At 39.2% G+C, this 22,613-nt stretch overlaps 1 protein-coding gene across 7 annotated transcripts; it reads right to left on the reverse strand.

Annotated features, from left to right (window-relative positions):
* Positions 1-51: 51 nt before the first annotated feature.
* On the reverse strand, positions 52-22,601 carry TMEM50A (transmembrane protein 50A). Of its 7 annotated transcripts, none has more exons than XM_060141028.1 (7): positions 22,353-22,487; positions 20,490-20,595; positions 18,652-18,764; positions 16,171-16,238; positions 14,020-14,112; positions 11,243-11,303; positions 52-772 (listed from the first exon to the last, which is right to left on the reverse strand). In XM_060141028.1, the coding sequence occupies exons 2-7, from the start codon at positions 20,580-20,582 to the stop codon at positions 715-717; spliced, it is 486 nt and encodes a 161-aa protein (XP_059997011.1). In that variant the 5' UTR covers positions 20,583-20,595; positions 22,353-22,487; the 3' UTR covers positions 52-714. The 7 variants fall into 7 exon arrangements, with proteins under 7 accessions (XP_059997011.1, XP_059997009.1, XP_059997013.1 ...); XM_060141026.1 differs by lacking the exon at positions 22,353-22,487 and adding an exon at positions 22,044-22,252; XM_060141030.1 differs by lacking the exon at positions 22,353-22,487 and adding an exon at positions 21,900-22,023.
* Between the last annotated feature and the right edge of the window lie 12 nt (positions 22,602-22,613).

The raw sequence follows: 22,613 nt of genomic DNA on the forward strand, positions 1-22,613 counted from the left end.
AAAGATAATGGTATCATTATTTTCTTGGGTGCAGACACACAGTTCACAAAATTAAGGTTTTGGTTCAATTTTATTGACAATTTAGATCCTTTCTTGCGCTTAGTAAAGTATTAAGCTATCAGTTAACTCATCTACATCAGCAAAGCAGATGATACAAAACAGGGGAAAACTAAGAACTCACTTAGATTTAGCCCTTGCAGACACTGTGCTTTTATTCCAGTGGTTTTACGAGGAGTTCCTACTCCCTGAGCATATCCTGAATTTAACTGTGGGGAAGACATTCGTGGTCAAAGGTGGAGATACACTGCCTCAAGATTTAAAAGCTAGTTCTGTGACCTTGAGGAAATCATTTAAATTGCCATGGTCCGGGTTCCCTTATCTGTAAGAAGAGAAGGTGAACTTCAACCCCTAAGATCGCCTCCACTTCTCACATCCTGTGGATCTAAAACCTCACCAGGAGTGATTTGCTGTGAGATGAGAACAACACAGCCGTTTCTTTGAATAGCTGATGACCAGGCAACATTCAAATTGTACACACTGGGAGAAAACGATGGCTGACATAGAAAGGGGACCACTGGGACTTCCCTGGTGGTCCAGTGGTAAAGAATCCGCCTTCCAATGCGGGGGACGAGGGTTCGATCCCTGGTCAGGGAAGATTCCCACATGCCACGGGGTAACTAAGCCCGTGCACCACAACTACTGAGCTCGCGTGCCTCAACTAGAGAGCTCGCGCACTGCAATGAAGATCCCGCGTGCCGCAACGAAGATGCAGCTAAATAAATAAATAATAAATTAAATTAATTAAATAAATAAACTAAATTAAATAAATAATAAATTAAAAATATAAATCAACAAACAAATAAAAATAAATAAATACTAAAAAAAGGACCACAATTTAAATCTAAGTGATATTTGGCATTTAATGAATGGCTAATTGTAGCAAGTTTTATGAAAGAAAACATTTCAAGCTTTAGTTCTGAAGAATATGTATCCCACAGTTAGCTAGTTTATTAAAGAAAAAAAAAAATTCCCATTTTGCCAAAGTGGGGAGCCTGGGGGATAACAGAATTCCAAAGAGGAACAGACTAAGAATTCCCAGTAGTTAACATTTGTCATTATAATTGACCCTGCTGGTCTATCTTGAGCTTAGTGGTCCAGTACAGAGATACAATGAAACGGAATCCAATTTATTATCAAACCAACAACAGAATTAGTCATGTGAGTAAAGACCAGTGTCAAGTCCCTATCCTCTTCCTCTTTCCTTCCATGGTGGCTGTGGAGTGATTGTCAGCGTCCCACCAGGACCAGGTACCACAGCTGAGTTATTACTCACCCCCTTCCCCCCCCCAATCACTACCACTGAAGGGACACTTTTGAGGAGACTGGAGGCAGGATTGTGGGGCTACTCTCTTTCAACATGTTCACTCATCCCTTGGGAGATGCTCAATGGTTACTTACACTGAAATATTTACAGAATTTTTGCCAAAACCATATAAACCAAACGCAAAGTATACTGAGAAATAATTCTGACCGCTGAATAGTTTTTTAAAAACAACAATATGTTTATATTTCATTTAACATTTGACACAGAAGAGGCCACATTTAAATAAACACATTAAATCTTCAGAGAACTTTAACTGCAGTTTTGCACCTTGGATATGACAAATACTCATATAAGATGCTTCCATAATTTCTTTTGTGATTTATTTTTATTTTTACAAATTATACCATGATAAAACATAATAAAAATTTCTCATATGAAATATTTTTAACATTTTACAAGTTAATCAAATGCATACCACAATAGATTTTGCTGCTGTTGTTTAAATAGGGAGTTCTCATGATTTTAGTATTATACAAATTTAAGTTGAGACTACACTCAGAAAGAAGTTTAGAAAATGGCATTACAAAAGACTGGGAGTGAGCAGTGAAAATAAAAACCAAACCCATGCAGGACTTCTCTGCAGTAATAAATCAGATGTTTTCACTGCCACAAGTCTTCAGTGCGGCCAAACTTAAAAATGAGTCCTCTGTGAATAAAATAAGAAACATCATATGACTAGCTGAGTTTGGTAAAAGAAAGACTGTGTGAGATTTAGAATCGTGGGAAACTAACAATAAAGAATAATTGATGAGTTGTATGGAAAAAACTCATGGGATGTATCAGAACAGAAACTGATCATTCTAAGGTAGTAAATTCTTTCACTGTGCTCAGCTGTGCTATTTACCAGTAGCTTCCCTGCATCCTTAACTTCTAAGTGTGGAGACATATGTCCCTCCTAAAAAGTTAACCAATGTTTAGCATGTAACCATTATATGTCTGATTTTATCTAATTCATTCAACAAGCCTTTTTTTCTTTTAACATCTTTATTGGAGTATAATTGCTTTACAATGGTGTGTTAGTTTCTGCTTTATAAAAAAGTGAATCAGCTATACATATACATATATCCCCATATCTCCTCCCTCTTGCGTCTCCCTCCCACCCTCCCTATCCCACCCCTCTAGGTCATCACAAAGCACCGAGCTGATCTCCCTGTGCTATGTGGTTGCTTCCCACTAGCTATCTATTTCACATTTGGTAGTGTATATATGTCCGTGCCACTCTCTCACTTTGTCCCAACTTGGCCTTCCCCCTCTCCAGATCCTCAAGTCCATTCTCTACATTTGAGTCTTTATTCCTGTCCTGCCCCTAGGTTCTTCAGAATCTTTTTTTTTTTTTTAGATTCCATGCATATATATGTGTTAGCATACGGTATTTGTCTTTCTCTTTCTGACTTACTTCACTCTGTATGACAGTCTCTAGGTCCATCCACCTCACTACAAATAACTCAATTTCATTTCATTTTATGGCTGAGTAATATTCCATTGTAATATGTGCCACATCTTCTTTATCCATTCATCTGTTGATGGACACTTAGGTTGCTTCCATGTCCTGGCTATTGCAAATAGTGCTGCAATGAACATTATTGTACATGTATCTTTTTGAATTATGGTTTCTCAGGGTATATGCCCAGTAGCGGGATTGCTGGGTCATATGGTAGTTCTATTTTTAGTTTTTTAAGGAACCTCCATACTGTTCTTCCATAGTGGCTGTATCAATTTACATTCCCACCAACAGTGCAAGAGGGTTCCCTTTTCTCCACACCCTCTCCAACATTGTTTGTAGATTTTGTGATGATGGCCATTCTGACTGGTGTGAGGTGATACCTCATTGTAGTTTTGATTTGCATTTCTCTAATAATTAGTCATGTTCAGCATCCTTTCATGTGTTTATTGACAATCTGTATATCTTCTATGGAGAAATATTTTTTTGAGGATTTTTGCATCTATGTTCATCAGTGATACTGGCCTGTAGTTTTCTTTCTTTGTGACATCTTTGTCTGGTTTTGGTATCAGGGTGATAGTGGCCTCATAAAATGAGTTTGGGAGTGTTCCTCCCTCTGCTATATTTTGGAAGAGTTTGAGAAGGATAGGTGTTAGCTCTTCTCTAAATGTTTGATAGAATTCGCCTGTGAAGCCATCTGGTCCTGGGCTTTTGTTTGTTGGAAGATTTTAAATCACAATTTCAATTTTAGTGTTTGTGATTGGTCTGTTTATATTTTCTATTTCTTCCTGGTTCAGTCTCGGCAGGTTGTGCTTTTCTAAGAATTTGTCCATTTCTTCCAGGTTGTCCATTTTATTGGCATAGAGTTGCTTGTAGTAATCGCTCATGATCCTGTGTATTTCTGCAGTGTCAGTTGTTACTTCTCCTTTTTCATTTCTAATTCTATTGATTTGTCTTCTCCCTTTTTTTCTTGATGAGTCTGGCTAATGGTTTATCAATTTTGTGTATCTTCTCAAAGAACCAGCTTTTAGTTTCATTGATCTTTGCTATTGTTTCCTTCATTTCTTTTTCATTTATTTCTGATCTGATCTTTATGATTTCTTTCATTCTGCTAACTTTGGGGGGTTTTTGTTCTTCTTTCTCTAATTGCTTTAGGTATAAGGTTAGGTTGTTTAATCGAGATGTTTCTTGTTTCTTGAGGTAGGATTGTGTTCCTATAAACTTCCCTCTTAGAACTGCTTTTGCTGCATCCCATAAGTTTTGGGCATGTTTTTCTGTTTGTTTTTTTGTGATACGTGGGCCTCTCACTGTTGTGGCCTCTCCTGCTGTGGAGCACAGGCTCCGGATGCGCAGGCTCAGCAGCCATGGCTCACCGGCCCAGCCGCTCCGCTGCATGTGGGATCTTCCCGGACCGGGGCACGAACCTGTGTCCCCTGCATCCGCAGGCGGACTCTCAACCACTGCACCACCAGGGAAGCCCAGGTTGTCGTGTTTTCATTGTCATTTGTTTCTAGGTATTTTTTTTTTTTTGGCGGTATGCGGGCCTCTCACTGTTGTGGCCTCTCCCGTTGCAGAGCACAGGCTCCAGACGCGCAGGCTCAGTGGCCATGGCTCAGGGGCCCAGCCGCTCCGCGGCATGTGGGATCTTCCCGGACCGGGGCACGAACCCGTGTCCCCTGCATTGGCAGGTGGACTCTCAACCACTGCGCCACCAGGGAAGCCCTCTAGGTATTTTTTGATTTCCTCTTTGATTTCTTCAGAGATCTCTTGGTTATTTAGTAGTGTATTGCTTACACTCCATGTGTTTGTATTTTTTATAGATTTTTTCCTGTAATTGATATCTAGTCTCATAGCGTTGTGGTCAGAAAAGATACTTGATACAATTTCAATTTGCTTAAATTTACCAAGGCTTGATTTGTGACCCAAGATATGGTCTATCCTGGAGAATGTTCCATGAGCACTTGAGAAAAGTGTATTCTGTTGTTCTTGGATGTAATGTCCTATAAATACCAATTAAGTCCATCTTATTTAATGTATCATTTAAATCTTGTGTTTCCTTATTTATTTTCATTTTGGATGATCTGTCCATTGGTGAAAGTGGGGTGTTAAAGTCCCCTACTATGATTGTGTTACTGTCGATTTCCCCTTTTATGGCTGTTAGCATTTGCCTTATGTATTAAGGTGCTCCTATGTTGGGTGCATAAATATTTACAATTGTTACATCTTCTTCTTGGATTGATCCCTTGGTCATTATGTAGTGTCCTTCTTTGTCTCTTGTAATTGTCTTTAAAGTCTATTTTGTCTAGTATGAGAATTGCTACTCCAGCTTTCTTTTGATTTCCATTTGCAGGGAGTATCTTTTTCCATCCCCTCACTTTCAATCTGTATGTGTCCCTAGGTCTGAAGTGGGTCTCTTGTAGACAGCATATATACGGGTCTTGTTTTTGTTATCCATTCAGTCAGTCTATGTCTTTTGGCTGGAGCTTTTAATCCATTTACATTTAAGGTAATTATCGATATGTATGTTCCTATTACCATTTTCTTAATTGATTTGGGTTTGTTATTGTAGGTCTTTTCCTTCTCTTGTGTTTCCTGCCTAGAGAAGATCCTTTAGCATTTATTGTAAAGCTGGTTTGGTGGTGCTGAATTCTCTTAGCTTTTGCTTGTCTGTAAAGGTTTTAATTTCTCCATCAAATCTGAATGAGATCCTTGCTGGGTAGAGTAATCTTTTTTTTTTTTTTTTTTTTGGGGTAGAGTAATCTTGGTTGTAGTTTTTTTCCTTTCATCACTTTAAATATGTCCTGCCACTCCCTTCTGGCTTGCGGAGTTTCTGCTGAAAGATCAGCTGTTAACATTATGGGGATTCCCTTGTATGTTATTTGTTGTTTTTCCCTTGCTGCTTTTAGTATTTTTTCTTTGTATTTAATTTTTGATATTTGATTACTATGTGTCAGCGTGTTTCTCCTTGGATTTATCCTGTATGGGACTCTCTTTACTTCCTGGACTTAACTATTTCCTTTCCCATACTAGGGGAGTTTTCAACTATAATCTCTTCAAATATTTTCTCAGTCCCTTTCTTTTTCTCTTCTTCTTCTGGGACCTCCGTAATTTGAATGTTGGTGTGTTTAATGTTGTCCCAGAGGTCTCTGAGACTGTCTTCAATTCTTTTCATTCTTTTTTCTTTATTCTGCTCTGTGGTAGTTATTTCCACTATTTTATCTTCCAGGTCACTTAACCATTCTTCTGCCTCAGTTATTCTATTGATTCCTTCTAGAGAATTTTTAATTTCATTTCTTGTGTTGTTCATCACTGTTTGCTCTTTAGTTCTTCTAGGTCCTTGTTAAACATTTCTTGTATTTCCAAGATTTTGGATCATCTTTACTATCATTGCTCTGAATACTTTTTCAGGTAGACTGCCTATTTCCTCTTCATTTGTTTGGTCTGGTGGGTTTTTACCTTGCTCCTTCATTTGCTGTGTGTTTCTCTGTCTTCTCATTTTGTTTAACTTACTGTGTTTGGGGTCTCCTTTTTGCACGCTGCGGGTTTATAGTTCCTGTTGTTTTTGGTCTCTGCCCCCAGTGGCTAAGGTTGGTTCAGTGGTTGTGTAGGCTTCCTGGTGGAGGGGACTGGTGCCTGTGTTCTGGTGGATGAGGCTGGATCTTGTCTTTCTGGTGGGCAGCACCACGTCCAGTGGTGTGTTTTGGGGTGTCTGTGACCTTATTATGATTTTAGGCAGCTTCTCTACTAATGGGTGGGTTTGTGTTCCTGTCTTGCTAGTTGTTTGCCATGGAATGTCCAGCACTGTAGCTTGCTGGTCCTTGAGTGGAGCTGGGTCTTAGCGTCGAGATGGAGATCTCTGGGAAAGCTCTCGCCGTTTGATATCATGTGGAGCTGGGAGGTCTCTGGTGGACCAATGTCCTGAACTCGGCTCAGAGGCAAAGGCCTGACACCCGGCCAGAGCACCAAGACCCTGTCAGCCACACGGCTGCTGCCATTTTCCCCCGGCCAACAAGCCTTTTTTAAGTCGAGGTGCTAGGTGCTAGAAGCTAGGACTATAAAAGTAAAGATACAGTCCCTGCTTTCAAGTTGCTCATGTTCTTGATGACACAATGTGGTAGTATAGGGGGTGGGGGTGGGGAGACACATATATAGCACATGTTAAGGGAGCAGAGAACATATGGGAATTTATTTTGCCTGAATATGTTAGAAAAGGATTTACAGAGGAAGTAATATTAGATGAGTTTTGAAGGATAAGCAGGAGTTTGAATGGGAGGTTGGGAGGAACAGGAGCTAGTGGGATGATGAAGGAAGATATTTCAGGGAGAGGAAAAGGAAAAGTAGATCAAAAGGCAAAGAGGAATACAAGACCATGGGGCCTCAGGACAAGCCCAGGAGATGGATGTGTCAGGAAATGCCCTCACAGAGCTTACACTCTAGGTTTTAGTTTGGGAAGTATCTATAGTTGTCTTCAAGGCTTCAGTTTAAGAGGGCAGAGTGGAATTATATGCATATGTATACACACACACATATATATATCTCAATATAAATATCTGTGGTGTAGTAAAGCAGCGGAGAGTCCAATATGGCGAGTATAGTTGAAGAATCAAGGAGGATGAGGAACGGCAGTGGCCGGATTTGGTAAGCCAACTGACCAGGGTGGCAAATTGCCCACAGGGGCCTTCGGTGCCTGAGATGAGTCAAGGGGGCAGGCACCAACCTGTGATCTACTAAAGGGGCAGCTGGTACTCGGGCCCAGGCAATGCATGAGATGGGATTATGCAGAGATGCATCCCCCATTAAAAGAAACAACTTTAGCTCCAGCAGATTGTTGCTGAGCAGGGCCCAGGGTTGTCAGATCCTCTAGTTTTTCAAGACAGGCCCCAAATTCCAATTTTTGATGAAATCTCTTGATATTTAAATGTCAGCTCAATAAAACAAAAAATACTGTATAGGTTAAGTAAAACAGAATTGTGGGCAGAATTTGTTGGATGGTCATTAGTGGTGACCTCTTCTGTAGACAGCTCCGAGTTTTGAAAAATTTTAAAACAGGACATGACAGGCTTAGAGCTTTGTTTTAGAAGGAAACCTGACATAGGAAAACTGGATCCAAGAGAGGTATCAGTCAAGGACGTGAAGTGCTCAGGAAGGGATAAGGACGACCAAACATAACAATGGAAATAGACAAAAAGAGAACAGGTTTAAGACAATTCAGAAGCAGACTCATCATCAGGGCTTGGATGTGGGCAGTAAGTGCAAGGGAGAAATGAAGAGAGGAGTGGACGCTTCAATGACATCTGCTGGTTTTCATATCTGTTTTCCAATCTCCAGTGTATACTCAAGGTTAAACCCTCAATCAAAATGGTTGATTTAAAACAGGCTTCATAGGGAATTCCCTGGCGCTCCAGTGGTTAGGACTCTGCGCTACCACTGCAGGGGGCCCAGGTTCGATCCCTGGTGGGGGAACTAAGATCCCGCAAGCCTAGCAGCACGGCCAAAAAATTAAAAAAACAGGTTTCATAGGCCTTTACAAAGGTAAACACCTGAGTGTTTTTTGATGAAAACAAAAATGCAACCAGGAAAAAAAAAGTGCAACCAGAAAGTCATCTATACCTCTCTTGGAAGTATATGAATTTCTCTTTATAAAGGATTTCATAAACCTCCAAAAAGTGATTTGATCTCTGCTCTTCCAAGTAATATCAAACCTATTGCTGCAAAGAAAGAAAAACCAAAGTTGGGTATTAGGGACCCTACTCTCCAGAGAGCTTAAAAGAGATGTGGTAACTTCAGCACACTAGTCACCAGATGTAAACTATAATCTCAATAGTTTCTTGGGCAAGAGCCAGTCCCTCCTACATTGTCAGATGGTCACCTTTGGTACTGACATCTGTTTCTGAAACAGTAATTTCTAAGTGTTGCTGAGAATTGTTCTGTTATAAATCAAAATGGTAGGCAATCTGCTACAACTATTCTAACAATGGTGTCTATTAGTTGAATTTAATTTCGATTTGCTTACAGTATTTTCACAAAACCAAATTAGTTTTTAGACTTAATAGATAGAATAGTAGTAAATGAGAAATTAACCAAACTCGTTGCATAGAAAAGTAATTTATTATAACTAATTTGAGACAATGACAAGTCATTGATCGGTTTCCAAGGTTTTGTGAAATGTGCTAACTACTATATGAACTTAACATGTTTCTTCCCTCATTGGAAAAGATAAAAGTTTCCCACAAATCTTCTCTCAATTCTCTGGTTCCTCCCTGCTGTGACAGAGTAACTTCTCTGCCAAAACCAGCATCTCAAGGTGGAACTTACTTTATCCTCTACCTCTGCCAGAGAAAATAATGATTAAAATAAAGAAGGCTGCTGTTTGCCCTTCCTTGGCTGGTTCTCGTAAATCCCCTCCCTACCACTCCGTCCTGAAGCTTTTCTAACCCCTGCCTCTGACCCTGTTACACTGCCTTCCTTTGGCTGAAGTTGTGGGGCACTGAATTCCCCCGAGCACCTCTAACCCTGTGGAGATACTGGAGTAGTGAGCTCAGGGTGCCTGGTCCTTCTTTAAAGATGCCCAAGCCTTAGCATTGCAGCTTGAAAGGAAAAGAAATCATAAATATCAACACTGTCCCTCTCATAAACACATGCTATATTACCCTATAAAATAACAAACTTACCCATATTTACCAAATTTGCATAACCTGCAGAGTGAGGTTTGTTCACTTTGTATTTTTCAAGTACAGTGTTATACTAAGCAACTGGTTGAAGATTCAGCAAAAGGAGAAAATGTCAATTAAATTCATTCCAAATTTCAAATTTCACCCTCATAGTAGCTGGAGACTGAACTTTGAAGTCAGATAGCCTGAATTTCAGCCACATGATCTCAAACATGAGCTCTGTGCCTGTTTCTCACATATAAAATGGTGATAATAATGGAGCCACTTTCCGAGTTGTGTTGGGGATTAACTGAGAGCACACATGTAACACTAAGATGATGCCTTGCCCATAAAAAGTGCTCAATAAACTTTGATCATTATTATTTTCTGCACAAAAATCAATGGCCCTTTTTTTTTTTTTTTTTTTTTTTGCGGTACGCGGGCCTCTCACTGTTGTGGCCTCTCCCGTTGCGGAGCACAGGCTCCGGACGCGCAGGCTCAGTAGCCATGGCTCACGGGCCCAGCTGCTCCGCGGCATGTGGGATCTTCCTGGACCAGGACACAAACCCGCGTCCCCTGCATCGGCAGGCAGACTCCCAACCACTGCGCCACCAGGGAAGCCCTGGCCTAACATTTTTAAAAAACCCTTTGGGTTTTTTCCACTAGTCTCAAGATGCAAGGTATGCCCCGAAGAGGCTGTGGATCTTGCCACATTTAAGTTCACATTTTTCTTATTTCTAAACTGATTTTATAAAATGGCAAAAATGCTTTGTGGTAGAATGGAAAAAGTGTGAATACCAACTGCTGACTATTATTAAAGGGCAACTGTTAGCATTTCATGAGTGGTTCAAGTAGATATGGGGCATCTATTTCCTTTTAGGAGGTGGGTGGGAAGGGACAGGGAAGGAAAAGTCCTAGAATAGACTGTCCTAGAATATACAGCATATAAAGAAGATACAGAATATAAAGGTTTTTTTAAAAACCTTTTTTGGATTAAGGACATCTTTGAAAATCTGATGAAAGCCACAGACTCTCTTCCCAGAAACAAGCAGAAAAACCAATGTCTTGCATACAGAAACACCTGGTGGTTTCCAATCTTTAGAAGCCTACCCATGGAAAGGAAGTTAAGAGCTCCTGATACACAGGATAAAGAGAAGTTTTTGTTGTTGTTGTTGTTTTGGGGGGGAGGGGTTGAGTGGGAGGCCAGGGATAGGGGAAAGAGCAGGCCCTAAGTGTCCAGGAAAGAATGAACATTAGAAAAGACTAGTGATAAAAGTATTAAGGTCTTAGCAATCTTTTAATTTGTCATTGCATCAGAAGGATAAAAAAAGGTCAGGGCTTTTCCTCTACCTCTCAAATGTCACAAATTCTTGTGACACCAAGGATAGTAAGAACCATAAAATGCATTCAGAAACAAAATTTTAAGAAGAAATGATTTTAAGCAGGCTTTCATTAAAAGCAACCGTTAGAGATACAGATTTTTAAATGAACAGTGCCAGTGTTACGTAACTAAATCTACAAAAATCACAGTTCTTCGTTAAAGGGGAGGTGGTGGCGATTTAAAAAATCGATGTATGTTCCCAAGGTGGGCAGCAAGCCAACCCATGTAGTACAAATATCTTTCTCAGTCTCGTTCTTCGTATTTTATGACACTAACATGGGGAAGGGGCATTAGATGGGGAAATTAAGCAACTAAATATAGTAAATGACATAAAATAAACCATAATTTAAAAAAAAGATAGGATGAAGAATGCAAAACAAACTTACCCAAAAAAGATGAAGGCATTTTGGAAAAATACAGCAATTCCAGGGTATACTATGGCTTTTTCTGTAAAAGTAATTGTAACATTTAGAGGTTTATGATCTCAACACATTGTTTCTGATAAACTGGTGAATATGTTTTCCTGCCTAACATAATTGATTTTTCTGGTAACTATGCTTGGTGTGGGCATTAAATGACATAATACATACGACAGTGTAGCGCTGGTAGCCTCCTTCATTTATTTAACAAATACTGAGTACATATTACGTGCCAGCACTGTTCAGCGTGCTGCGGATACTGCAGTACATAAAACAGGCAAAGTGTCTGTCTTCACGGAGCTAGAGAATACCAAGAATAAATAAGGAGCAAAAGCAGGAAAGGTATAGGAAATGTAGTGAATGATGATATTTTATACAGGTGGCCAGAAAAACCACATGAGAAGGTGACACTGGCATAAGGACACGAAGAAGGAAGTGGGGGCAGGAGCCATGCAGAAGCAGCAGAACAACAAGTGCAAAAGCCCTGGAGTGGTAGTGGTCTGGTACATTAGAGGAATGGTCACGTGGGCCAAAGAGAGAAAAGCAGGAGACAGATCAGAGAAGTACGAGGGGCAGGCTGGGAGGTACAGATCCTCTAGAGCCTTGCAGTAATGGTGAGGACTTTGATTTTCACTCTGGGTGAGAGGAAAAGCCATTGGAGGGTTTTGAGCAGAAAAGTGACCTGAGCTGACATATTTCAATAGGATCCTGCTGGTTGCTGTGCTGACAGTAGACTAAAGGGAGGAAGGGGAGAAACAGAAACCAGTGAGGCGGCTATTTTAAGAAATCAGGCCACAGACTATAATGGATTGAACCAGGGTGGGAGCCATGGAGAAGGTAAAAAGTGGTCAGATGCAAGACCACTTTTTTAAATAGCAGAATCAACAGGATTTGCTGATGGACTGGGGTGTGTGGGATGTGAGAGAAAGAGGTGTCATCCTTGACAGGCCTTAACCACCCAGGTTTTGGGCTTAAACACCTGGATGGAGAAAGCCGCCCCTAACTAAGATGGGCAAGACTGCCAGAGGACAATTTTGTCCCCATTTTATCCTCGACTGAGTTGAAATTCTCATAAATTTCTACTATTGGAACTGTTAATCATCACTGCCTAATTGACAAACTGAGGCATGATGAATAGATGAATAGCAACTTTTTGTCATAATAGTTTTAAATTAATCTGATTACCATAGCCACTGGTTTGTACAGGCCTTCTCTACTAGAAGGCCACATTAAATATTCCACATTAAACAACTATTGACACTAGAATGACTCATAAAGATCCTATATAAAGGCAACTTTATAAAATTCCAGATCTGCTGCTAATAATTCTCAAAGCATAACCTGGCTTCAGAAGCCTTTAGGAAAATAACTTAAAAGTCTATGAGATGAACACATTCCTACAAAAAGGGGCTCTGTATTAATAGTTGTATCTAGGAAAGAAGAATTATCAGTAATTTTAGTTTCCTTTTTGAGCTTTTTTTGGCGGCATGCGGGCCTCTCAACGCTGCGGCCTCTCCCGCTGCGGAGCACAGGCCCCGGGCGCGCAGGCTCAGCGGCCACGGCCCACGGGCCCAGCCGCTCCGCGGCATGTGGGATCTTCCCAGACCAGGGCACGAACCTGCGTCCCCTGCATCGGCAGGCGGACTCTCAACCACTGCGCCACCAGGGAAGCCCTGAGCTCTTTTATATTCTCAATTTTCTACAACGAGAAAGAATTATGCACTTCACATGATAAAAAAGTAACATTTTTGTTTCTAAAATATGATGGTGATAGATTTTATAGCAGCAAGAAAACTATTTATGATATCATGTTAAATGCAAAAGGCTAGGTTCAACATTATATTTATACTATGATTATAACTACTTAAAAAATGCAAGATACCAAAGGAAATATACCAAAATATTTAAGAGTAGAAAGATTATTATAGTTTTTTTCTTTCTTTTCTACATTTTTAGTAACATGGTTTTATAATAAATTATATAAATAAAAGAAAAATATATAAATATTTAAAATTGCCTATCATTCCTATCTGTAAGATTAAAACAATTTTAATAAAAAATCAGGAAACCAATGATTTCAATCCAAGAATTACATTTTATTCAAAGAAATAAAATGTTAAAATATGAGCTGGCTTAGATCTCTGCTGGTCTAGTTTGGCAAATCATTAATATTATATTTTTACTATGATAAGCATCATCAATTTTACTCAGAACATTAAATGGATTTCATGTTTTTCTGGGGTCCCTCAAGGCAAAATTTCAGCCAGGGACCCAAAAGCAGGTCTTTTCCTAGCTTGCCTTAAACTGGCCTTATATAGCAGATACACCTTAAATGTTAATTTGCTTTTCTGTCTAAAAGAAGATGCTATCATATTATCAGGGAGCTTTAGCTCAATAAATTTCAATTCTAGGATGTTAGAGCTTTGCCTGGATATTATTCAGCAAGTCAAAACTTGCCAAGTAGCTGGACAACATATGTGCTCTGCTTTTGAGGTTTTTGGAAGCCAAAGAGAAACAAGGTATAGAGCTGTGTCCCATTCCTTCCAGGCTCTAGATTAGAAAATACAGAAGAAAGGCACACTAAAAACATAGCAAACAAACAAAACAAATACAGATGGGGGAGGAGAGTTCCCAGGCACAAATGCCTTGTTAGTATGAAGAAAGCTTTATTCTAAAACAAACCAACTTTAACACAAAATTTCAGTATTCCATTGAAGTAAAATAAAAACTGCGTTTTCTCTTACCTTTAGCAACATACCCTCCAAAAAGAATCCACATAGATGCGATCAGAGAGCCAAAGGCCAACATGAAACCAATGAACAGCCAAATGCGAGCACCTTAAGGAAAATAATATTTTACCAGAATTGTTTCTCAAATGGCAGCAGTCAGTTCAATTAACTTTTCAAAGAGAAGACAAAAACCCAAAGAGGAAAAAAATGTGTAGTTGCCATTAAAGTCTAAAGCAAGAACAGTGAAAAATGTGCTGAGTATCATCAGTGTGGACGTTGGCTCTTTTCCTGTTGGTTGGTTGGTCTGTATGTTCTAAGTGCCTATGCTTACTTTCCCCAACTATGACACTGAGAAAAACTTTACTCTCCCTTCCTATAGAAATCTCATGAAATATGTTTCACCGTATTTAGAAGCTCATTCTCCAAGTATTTTTAGAAATTGTGCTCCAAAGTTTAAAGTCCTCCAAGAGAACTTTCAAACAATAACATAGGTATACTTAACCAAAAATTCATTTTCAGTGATATATGAACCTAAACACTACCATATTTCCCTTTCAGGCAAGTCAGGCAGCAAAGCAAATTCAAATTTAGTGTGGCTGGCACTTAGGACTAAGCTGCATTAAAATTATGTTAACAGAGAAAGACAACCAACTTATAAATCACATTATACAATATTTCTGAAGATTTGATATGAAATAAATGGAGTCATTAGATGGCCTAAAATGAATACTGAGATGAGTTTGTTTAATTAGCACAAATACATTTTAATAAAAACACTGCCCTGCTCAATAAAGCACAGCAAATAGAATGTTATAAATTTCTGATTTCATACCCAAAACATAAAATAGTTCTGAAATAAGCTGTTACTCATAGATGAGATACTAAAACAAATACCACTAGCTCGGGACCCCCAAAGCTGTGCTAGCTAACAAATTTTATTTATGGATGTGATTGCCATACTCCATCTAGTCTTAGCTCAAGCTATTATTGGCTTATTATTACCAACACTAACTGCTAACGTTCATCTCTTTGTTTAGAGTTTAGAAGGTTGTGGTATACCGGTATTTCTGTATCTTTTCTACTTAAGTTGATCTACAAAGAGAGTGAACCAAAGGAGAGTCTGAAAGCATAGACCAGAGCTGACTACTGCAGTTTCTCCTGTTTCATTAGGGAAAGAAAAAAAGAGTCACCTGAAATTTGCCTATATCCAGGTTTATTTTTGTATGGATATAATATTTCACCATTTAAACTGCTCAATAAATATCTGTCCCCTCAAATCTCTGACTAAATTGCACCCTATAGGAATCTGTGCTACACATATCCTGTATTCTGCCTACCTTGGGTACATGGCCATGGGGTTCAGGGGATATGAATTCCTTAGTTGAGCAGGGCAGGCCTGGGTGAATCTAAGCACTAAAATTCTATTATTCTATTCAGTTTTGCAAGATTAAAAGAGTTGCACAACAAAAATGAATGCACCTACTACTGAACTGTATACTTAAAAATAGTTAAGATGGTAAATTTTATGTTGTGTATTTTAAAACACACCAAAAAACTATGACTCTAAGCTATTTCAAAATGCTAATTCAATCAAGTAAGGTTGGCAAAAAAGGGAAGAAAATAATTTATATGGTATAGCTTCTTAAAAAAATAATAATAATTAATTAATTAATTTGGCTGCGCTGGGTCTTAGTTGTGGCACGCGGAATCTGCATTGCTGTGTGTGGGATCTTTGTTGCAACGTGCAGGATCTTTAGTTGCGGCATGTGGGCTCTGGTTCCCTGACCAGGGATCCAACCCAGGCCCCCTGCATTGGGAGCGCCAAGTCTTAACCACTGGACCATTCGGGAAGTCCCGGTACAGCCTCAAGTAGCAGAAATTCTATTTTGCACATGTATTCTTTATTATATACTGTTCTTTACTGTACTCTGTATACATTTATATCCACATATTATTGCACAGGGTTATATATTCAAAACTGTGCATATATTTAAAAATACTATTCGGCAATCTTTGATCAAATGCGACTTTTACCTTAGGCCTTGGAACCTATAACCTCTCCTTGGAACCTATAACCTATCTCTGATCTGAAGGAGGCAGACAAGTGGCCCATGCATAATTCTCATTTTAAGGGTGTATAGTAAGATGTTGTTTGCACCTATTTACCTGTTTGACCCAGGCAACCTTCACTGTAACTATCACCTCGCACTTGTCCATTCGATACTGCATTAATCCTGTGTGAATACAATAAAACCAAGAGATCAGGGTCTCTGACTCTTAACAGGAAATTATCCATGACATCAAATTACCAGGTACAATAAACTAGAGTTCTGCAAATTTAAGGTAAGTCTTCATAAGTCTTGAGTAATGGGTTTATACACCTTAGGCAAATCCCCTCAACCAGATATCCTGTAAAGCAGTGGCCATAGTCCCCAGACCAGCAGAATCAGCATCACCGGGGAATTCTTTAGAAAGAAAATTCCCCGGCTCCACCCCAAATTTACTGAAGCAGAAACTCTGGGTATGGGCCCCAGCAATCTGAATTTTAACAAATCCTTCAGGTGATTCTGATGCTTGTTAAAATTTGAGAGTGAAATTCTCAAAATTATATCTTGCTAAGATTGGAAGGATCTTTAGCTTGGTCCTATCTAGTTTTCCATTTGTACACATCAGACATACTCAACATGAAGAGGTGCAAGTGGTAAAATCTTGTTTTCTCAATCCCTGTTACACGTTCCAGACATAAGAAGTCTTTTGCTGACTTTCACAGAATACTAAATTGAGATAGCCTTGCTTTCTTTAGAAGTATCCTCTGAAAATTTTAAAATATCATGGGAAACTGTTCACAAGACATCAAGTTAAGAAGTTAGAAAACTATATATGTGTGTATGTGTGTGTGTATCTCCCTTTAACTGTGTATGTGTGAGTGTCTACTGCTAGAAAGGCACAGGGGCTGTGTCTATCTTATTTCTCACTTTTAGTCTCAGTGCCTAGCACAGGGATTGGCACATAGTAGGTGCTGAATACATGAACCCTAATTTTTTCACAACAACATAAAGTCTTAATTTATTCATTCAAATCTAAGTTTTAAAAAGAATGATCAAAATACTCTTAATTATTTTCAGTGATCTCTTGTAAGTTATTTGGTACATAAAACAAATACATTTTAAAACAAGTTTCATATTTTTAATCAATGCAGATGTTCTTGGGCTAGTGGCTATTGGCTCTGCTTTTTCCTTGCTGAGCCACCTGAATACACTTCATAGCTCTCTGTGGGACAGCCATGACCCTGCCTCATCAGTCTTCACCACTAGGCACATCCTCGAATGAACAACCTCTTTTTGTTCTCTGGTATTACCGGTTTTATACATATCTCAAACTTATAGAAAAGTCCCAAGTATAGTTCAAATAAATCTGTTTTCCTGAAACATTTGAAACTTGCCAACACGATGACCCATAACCCCAGAAATTTGTATGTATTTCCTATAAATGAGACAGTTCTACCGAACAATACAACCATCAAGATCGGGAAATTAACAATGATCCATTCCCATTAGTTAACCATCACACCTCATCCAAGTTCCCCGGTTGTCCCAATAATGCTCTAAATAGTAAAAGGATCCGGTCCAGAACCATGAGGGACATTTTGTTCTCCTGTCTCTTTAGTCTCCTCAGTCTGGACAGTTCCGCAGTCTTCTCTGGCTTTTATGACCTTGACCCTTTACTCCAGCCATGCTGGTCGCCTTGCCATACAGCCTTTGTGCTTGCTCTTCCGTCTGTCTGGAATGATCCTCTCCTACGTATCTCCATGACCGGGTCCTTCACTTCTTCAAATCTGTACTTAAAAATCACCTTCCAATAAGGACTTCCTTGACTCTACGTAAAATTTCTGCACCCTCTGCTGACATCTCATATCCCCACCTCTGCTTTTCTCTCTAGCACTTATCATTATCTTACATGCTGTATATTTAATTTACTTCTCTTTAGTTACAATCTGCCTCACTCATTAAGGTATAAATTCCATAAAGGCATGGATTTTCCTGTTTTACATACTGTATTTACTGTACCTAGAGCAGAGCCTGGGAATATAAAAGCTTAATAAATATTTGTTGGATGAATGAATAAACAAACTCTTAGACAAAGTATATGGTTTCTGACGTGAAAGTAAAGTTATAAACACTGACAGCCTAGAAATAAAAGGATAGCTGACAGAAGCTGGGAGACAGAAGTGGGAGAGGAGAGGTGGAAGGAAGAAAAGAAGCCTCCTGCTTTTCTTCAACAGTCCTTCTCTATGATTTGACTTTTTTTGTTGTCGTTGTTGCGGTACGTGGGCCTCTCACTGTTGTGGCCTCTCCCGTTGCGGAGCACAGGCTCCGGACACGCAGGCTCAGCGGCCATGGCTCACGGGCCCAGCCACTCCGCAGCACGTGGGATCTTCCTGGACCGGGGCACGAACCCGTGTCCCCTGCATCGGCAGGCGGACTCTCAACCACTGCGCCACCAGGGAAGCCCTATGATTTGACTTTTAAACCATGTCCCATATGTTAATTTGGTTAACACTTAAAAAATTTAACTCTACTCAACTGTATGTAAAACATTTTTCTTTTGTGACAATCTGTAAGTCGTGTCACTAACAATGACACTTACATTAGGAAGGCTATGGTTGCTATAACACCACAGGCATGGTAGGAGTGGTTGAACTCGTCCATACTGGGATAAATGACAGCTGCATCTATGATAATCCACCAGCCTGTAAAAAACTAAAACAAACAAACCACAAAAAGGAGAAATTACAGTTATTTCATATCTTACTGGATAAAAAGAATGCAAGGAATCTTGCTTTCCAGCAAAGAAAGCAAGAAATCAAGCAAAGAATCTAAGTGAACAGATCCTTTCTAATAAAGTCCAAAATTTTCTTAAATGTTCCAGCAGTTTCTTGCATATAATTAGTACATGGCTTAATAGCTGATGAAAGATTAGATACCCTAAAGTCCCACAGCAATTATTATTTATTAACACTTCTTTTCTAAGTCTACTTTAGTCATTATTTTATGTTGTCATATTAAAGTCTGTAATCTAATTTTGTGAACTAGAAGTTACAATATTTCACGGCAGGAGAAAGGAAAAAAGTGATTCAGCCTCCAGCTGACAGGAGGAGTGGCCTGTTGCCGATATATTATAAGCCTCCAGGAAGATATTATTGAAAATGAAAAAAAAGTATTCAAAATAATATAGGGAATAATTATCGTTGATAGAATTTTAGCTAGCCTCTTGGTGTTGTGAAATAAACAATGGCTATGCAGTACTGCTTTCCCTTTTGATGAACTATAGTGCAGTCTACAGATGGTTTCAGAGATTATGCTAAATTCAATTTAAATACCAAATTATAATTTATTTTAATTGCATTTGGTTCTGGACACTATCAAGGGCAAACATATAATGAAAAAACATTAAAACTGCACAAATATTTTTTAATCACCTGAGCAGAAACTTACAATAAGATGATATTAAGCAAATACTGACAAGTAGCTTAGAAGGTTTGGAAAGTAACCCCCTTCTCTATCCCCACTTGCAATCCTGACCTAGTTCGCTCTCAAAATTGCCATCTTCAGGGAATCATTTTAAAATAACTATTTTCGGCTAATCAAATTATTTTTATCAGGTTACAGACAGATTCATACTCCATTAATGACTTTTTTACTAGCTAGTGCAAGTACTCTTTCACTGTTTTTTTTCACCCTTAGCTCAATGTATTCAAGATATTTTCTTCATAGATTAAAATTCAAAGCTTTTTTTTTTAAGAGCAGAATTTCTATAGTAGTTTTATATTTTGACATTACTTTGGAAAAATAAAGGATAATTATTTTTCATAGATTATAACTGTCAGAGACTAGGCAAAGAGGATATATTTAGAGTTTTGTTTGTTTAAAATTCACTGTTTAGAGCATATGACAACATTAGAGGACAAAACAAATATCAGATACCTTGAAGGATCTGTAATGTAAATAAGAATTTTATACTATAAATTACTTCTAAGCAATATATTTTTATGAGTTCTTTCTTTCTATTCTCTAATGAGATTGAGAAGAAAGTTAACGCTGGATCATGGAGAAATGCAATCATATCTCTTGAATGGTTTTGACCTGATTGTTTCTTAAACACTTCTTAGTAACTTAATGTACTCATTAAGAGGAAGCATAATCCATGCTATGAGTAAGTGTATAAAATATACTGTCTTACTATACAATTTTTTCATGCAGTTAAAGTAAAATAATCTAATCAAATTTCAAGCCATAATGTCAACTCTTTAGATGGAATAACTAAACCCTCTCATAAATAAAACATAATATCAACATTTATTTTTAAAAATTCAGTAGCAAAGATAAAATAAATAGCACTTACTTAAAGACATCACACAGAGCTTTAAATACATAAAAAACAAACACACCAAAATAATGAAGGCCCAAATTATCAAGGACACTTACTAGGATACCAGCAGCAATGGAAGCAATAGTATTGCGCTTTTCCCCCCAATCAATGCATTCTGAGCATCTCAAGCCTTCTAGAAATCCAGACATTTTTTTCAGGTCACTTGAAAAAACAAACAAACAAACAAAACCAACTAAAGTACTTCTATTGACTTGCTTCTAAGCTGACTTATGTTTCTAGAAAATAATTAACAGTTTTTGCCGGCTCTGAAAAGGGTCACTTCCCCAAAACCCAGAGTATCTCCTAAACCTAATCCTATCTCCCAACGATTTTCCTGATTAATTTAATAAAAGCGAAGTTACAAATACTTTACAAATACTTTATCTGGCTACATATACTTCAGAATATTTGATTTAGGTTTTGATGAATTTCCACATAACTTTGGAAAACAAAATGTGGACTCATTTAAGTTTCTTTTTTTTTAATTTAAAAGATGGTTTTGGTATATTTTAAACAATGTAAACAAAAGCGGGCATCCCAATATTGAAAAAATTTTATACTGATTATTAATTCCAAACTAAGTTATTATGTGACTTAGATATTTACAGTCCAGCAGCACTAGCATAGCAGAGACAAGTGATAAAACTTTGGTTCTGAGTTAAAGCATGGACTCAGATGAAAAATATTTCTCTTAACAATTTACACATTTTGTCATAGAACATGTTTCTTCACACTCAGATTAAGAAATTAAACACTGCACCCGCCTCACGTCCCTTCACTTCATTGTTTTTTCCTTTTCCATGTCTGTCTGTTGGCGTCATTTCTATGTAAAGAACACCCATTTCATTTTAGTAAGCTCTATCTCTGACACTAACATGTTTTCCAGCCAAAAGAAAGCACAAAATTGAAGTCAATGTTAATTCAGACCATAAAAAAAGAAAGAAAAAAAAAGAAAGGAAGGAAGAAATTAAAGAAAGAAGGAAGGTAAGAAAGGAAAGAAAGAAAGAAAACGCACTGCTATATTACCATGGATAAGTTACCATAGACGACACTTACATAAAACATTCCTTAGAGCTGGGCCATACAAACCTGGTCTGATACACATCCATAGGATCTCTATTTCAGAATATGAAAAAGCCTGCATTAAGTGTAAATTGTTAATAATCAAGCAAACATCCAAACTCCTACAGTGAATCTTAACCTGTCCATGAAGCTACTCTGTAGCCAGCAACCATGGTTGTTCAAAAACATATCCTAAAAAAGAGCAATGAATCCAGTTGGAAACTCCCTTATAAAAATTAAATTTAAAACCGTGATTATACCTAGTGCTAATATGCCTTTAGGACAAGTCCAATTTTGAAAATTCACTCGTTTTATTCTTCCCTGGGAGGAACGGCAAGCCAGTATGTTGTTTTCGGTTCATCCCAATGACGCCGCCCCGAATCTATTTTTCTTTGGTTTATTACCCGCACAACTCGTGCCCAAACTCCGCCCTCCAGATTCTGGGAATCTGAGGTGTAGAGAGTGGCCTGCGACTGGGAAGATGTGGAAACTAGTTCTAGCTCTTGTGGTTCGTCCATCTCCCTCGCCCAGGGAACCAGCCGGTTTACACTCCTTCCGGGGTGTCAGTTTCTGCAGCTCTAAAGTAGGGGGGCATGCTGAGTTTCAGGGATCCTGTGACGTGTCGGGAAGGGCGCTGTCCGGACTGCGGAGGCGGTCGTCCTCTCCCGCCGCCGGCCGGACACGAGTCAGCAGGAAGTGGCCAGGAAGTGGCCAGCAAGACACAGCCTGAGCCTGCAGCTTCCCAGAGGGTGGACCCAACGACTCAGGCAGCATCAGCCGGGCAGACACTCCTAGGTCCCGGCCTCATCCGGCCTGCGGCAGTTCCTCCCCTTCCCCCACTCCTGCCTGGCACTTACGTCCAGCCCCGCGCGTGCAGTCGGTCCAGAGCCCGGTGTCGCGCCGCGCCGGGCCGCCTCACTTTCCCAGTTCCAGCCAAGAAAACAAAACTGCCACAGGCCGCCGGATACCCGGATTGAGCAGCACCGCCCCAGGAGCTCGGTGGCGCATGCGGAGAAGGGGCGGAGGGAGCGGTGCGCGGAGAGAGTAGGACTCGCTGAGGGAGGGTCAGAGAGAGCCACGCCCACCGCGCCGACGTCTCTGCGCATGCTCCGGGCGCC

Source organism: Lagenorhynchus albirostris, chromosome 2, assembly GCF_949774975.1.
Source record: "Lagenorhynchus albirostris chromosome 2, mLagAlb1.1, whole genome shotgun sequence".
Taxonomy (NCBI): domain Eukaryota; kingdom Metazoa; phylum Chordata; class Mammalia; order Artiodactyla; family Delphinidae; genus Lagenorhynchus; species Lagenorhynchus albirostris.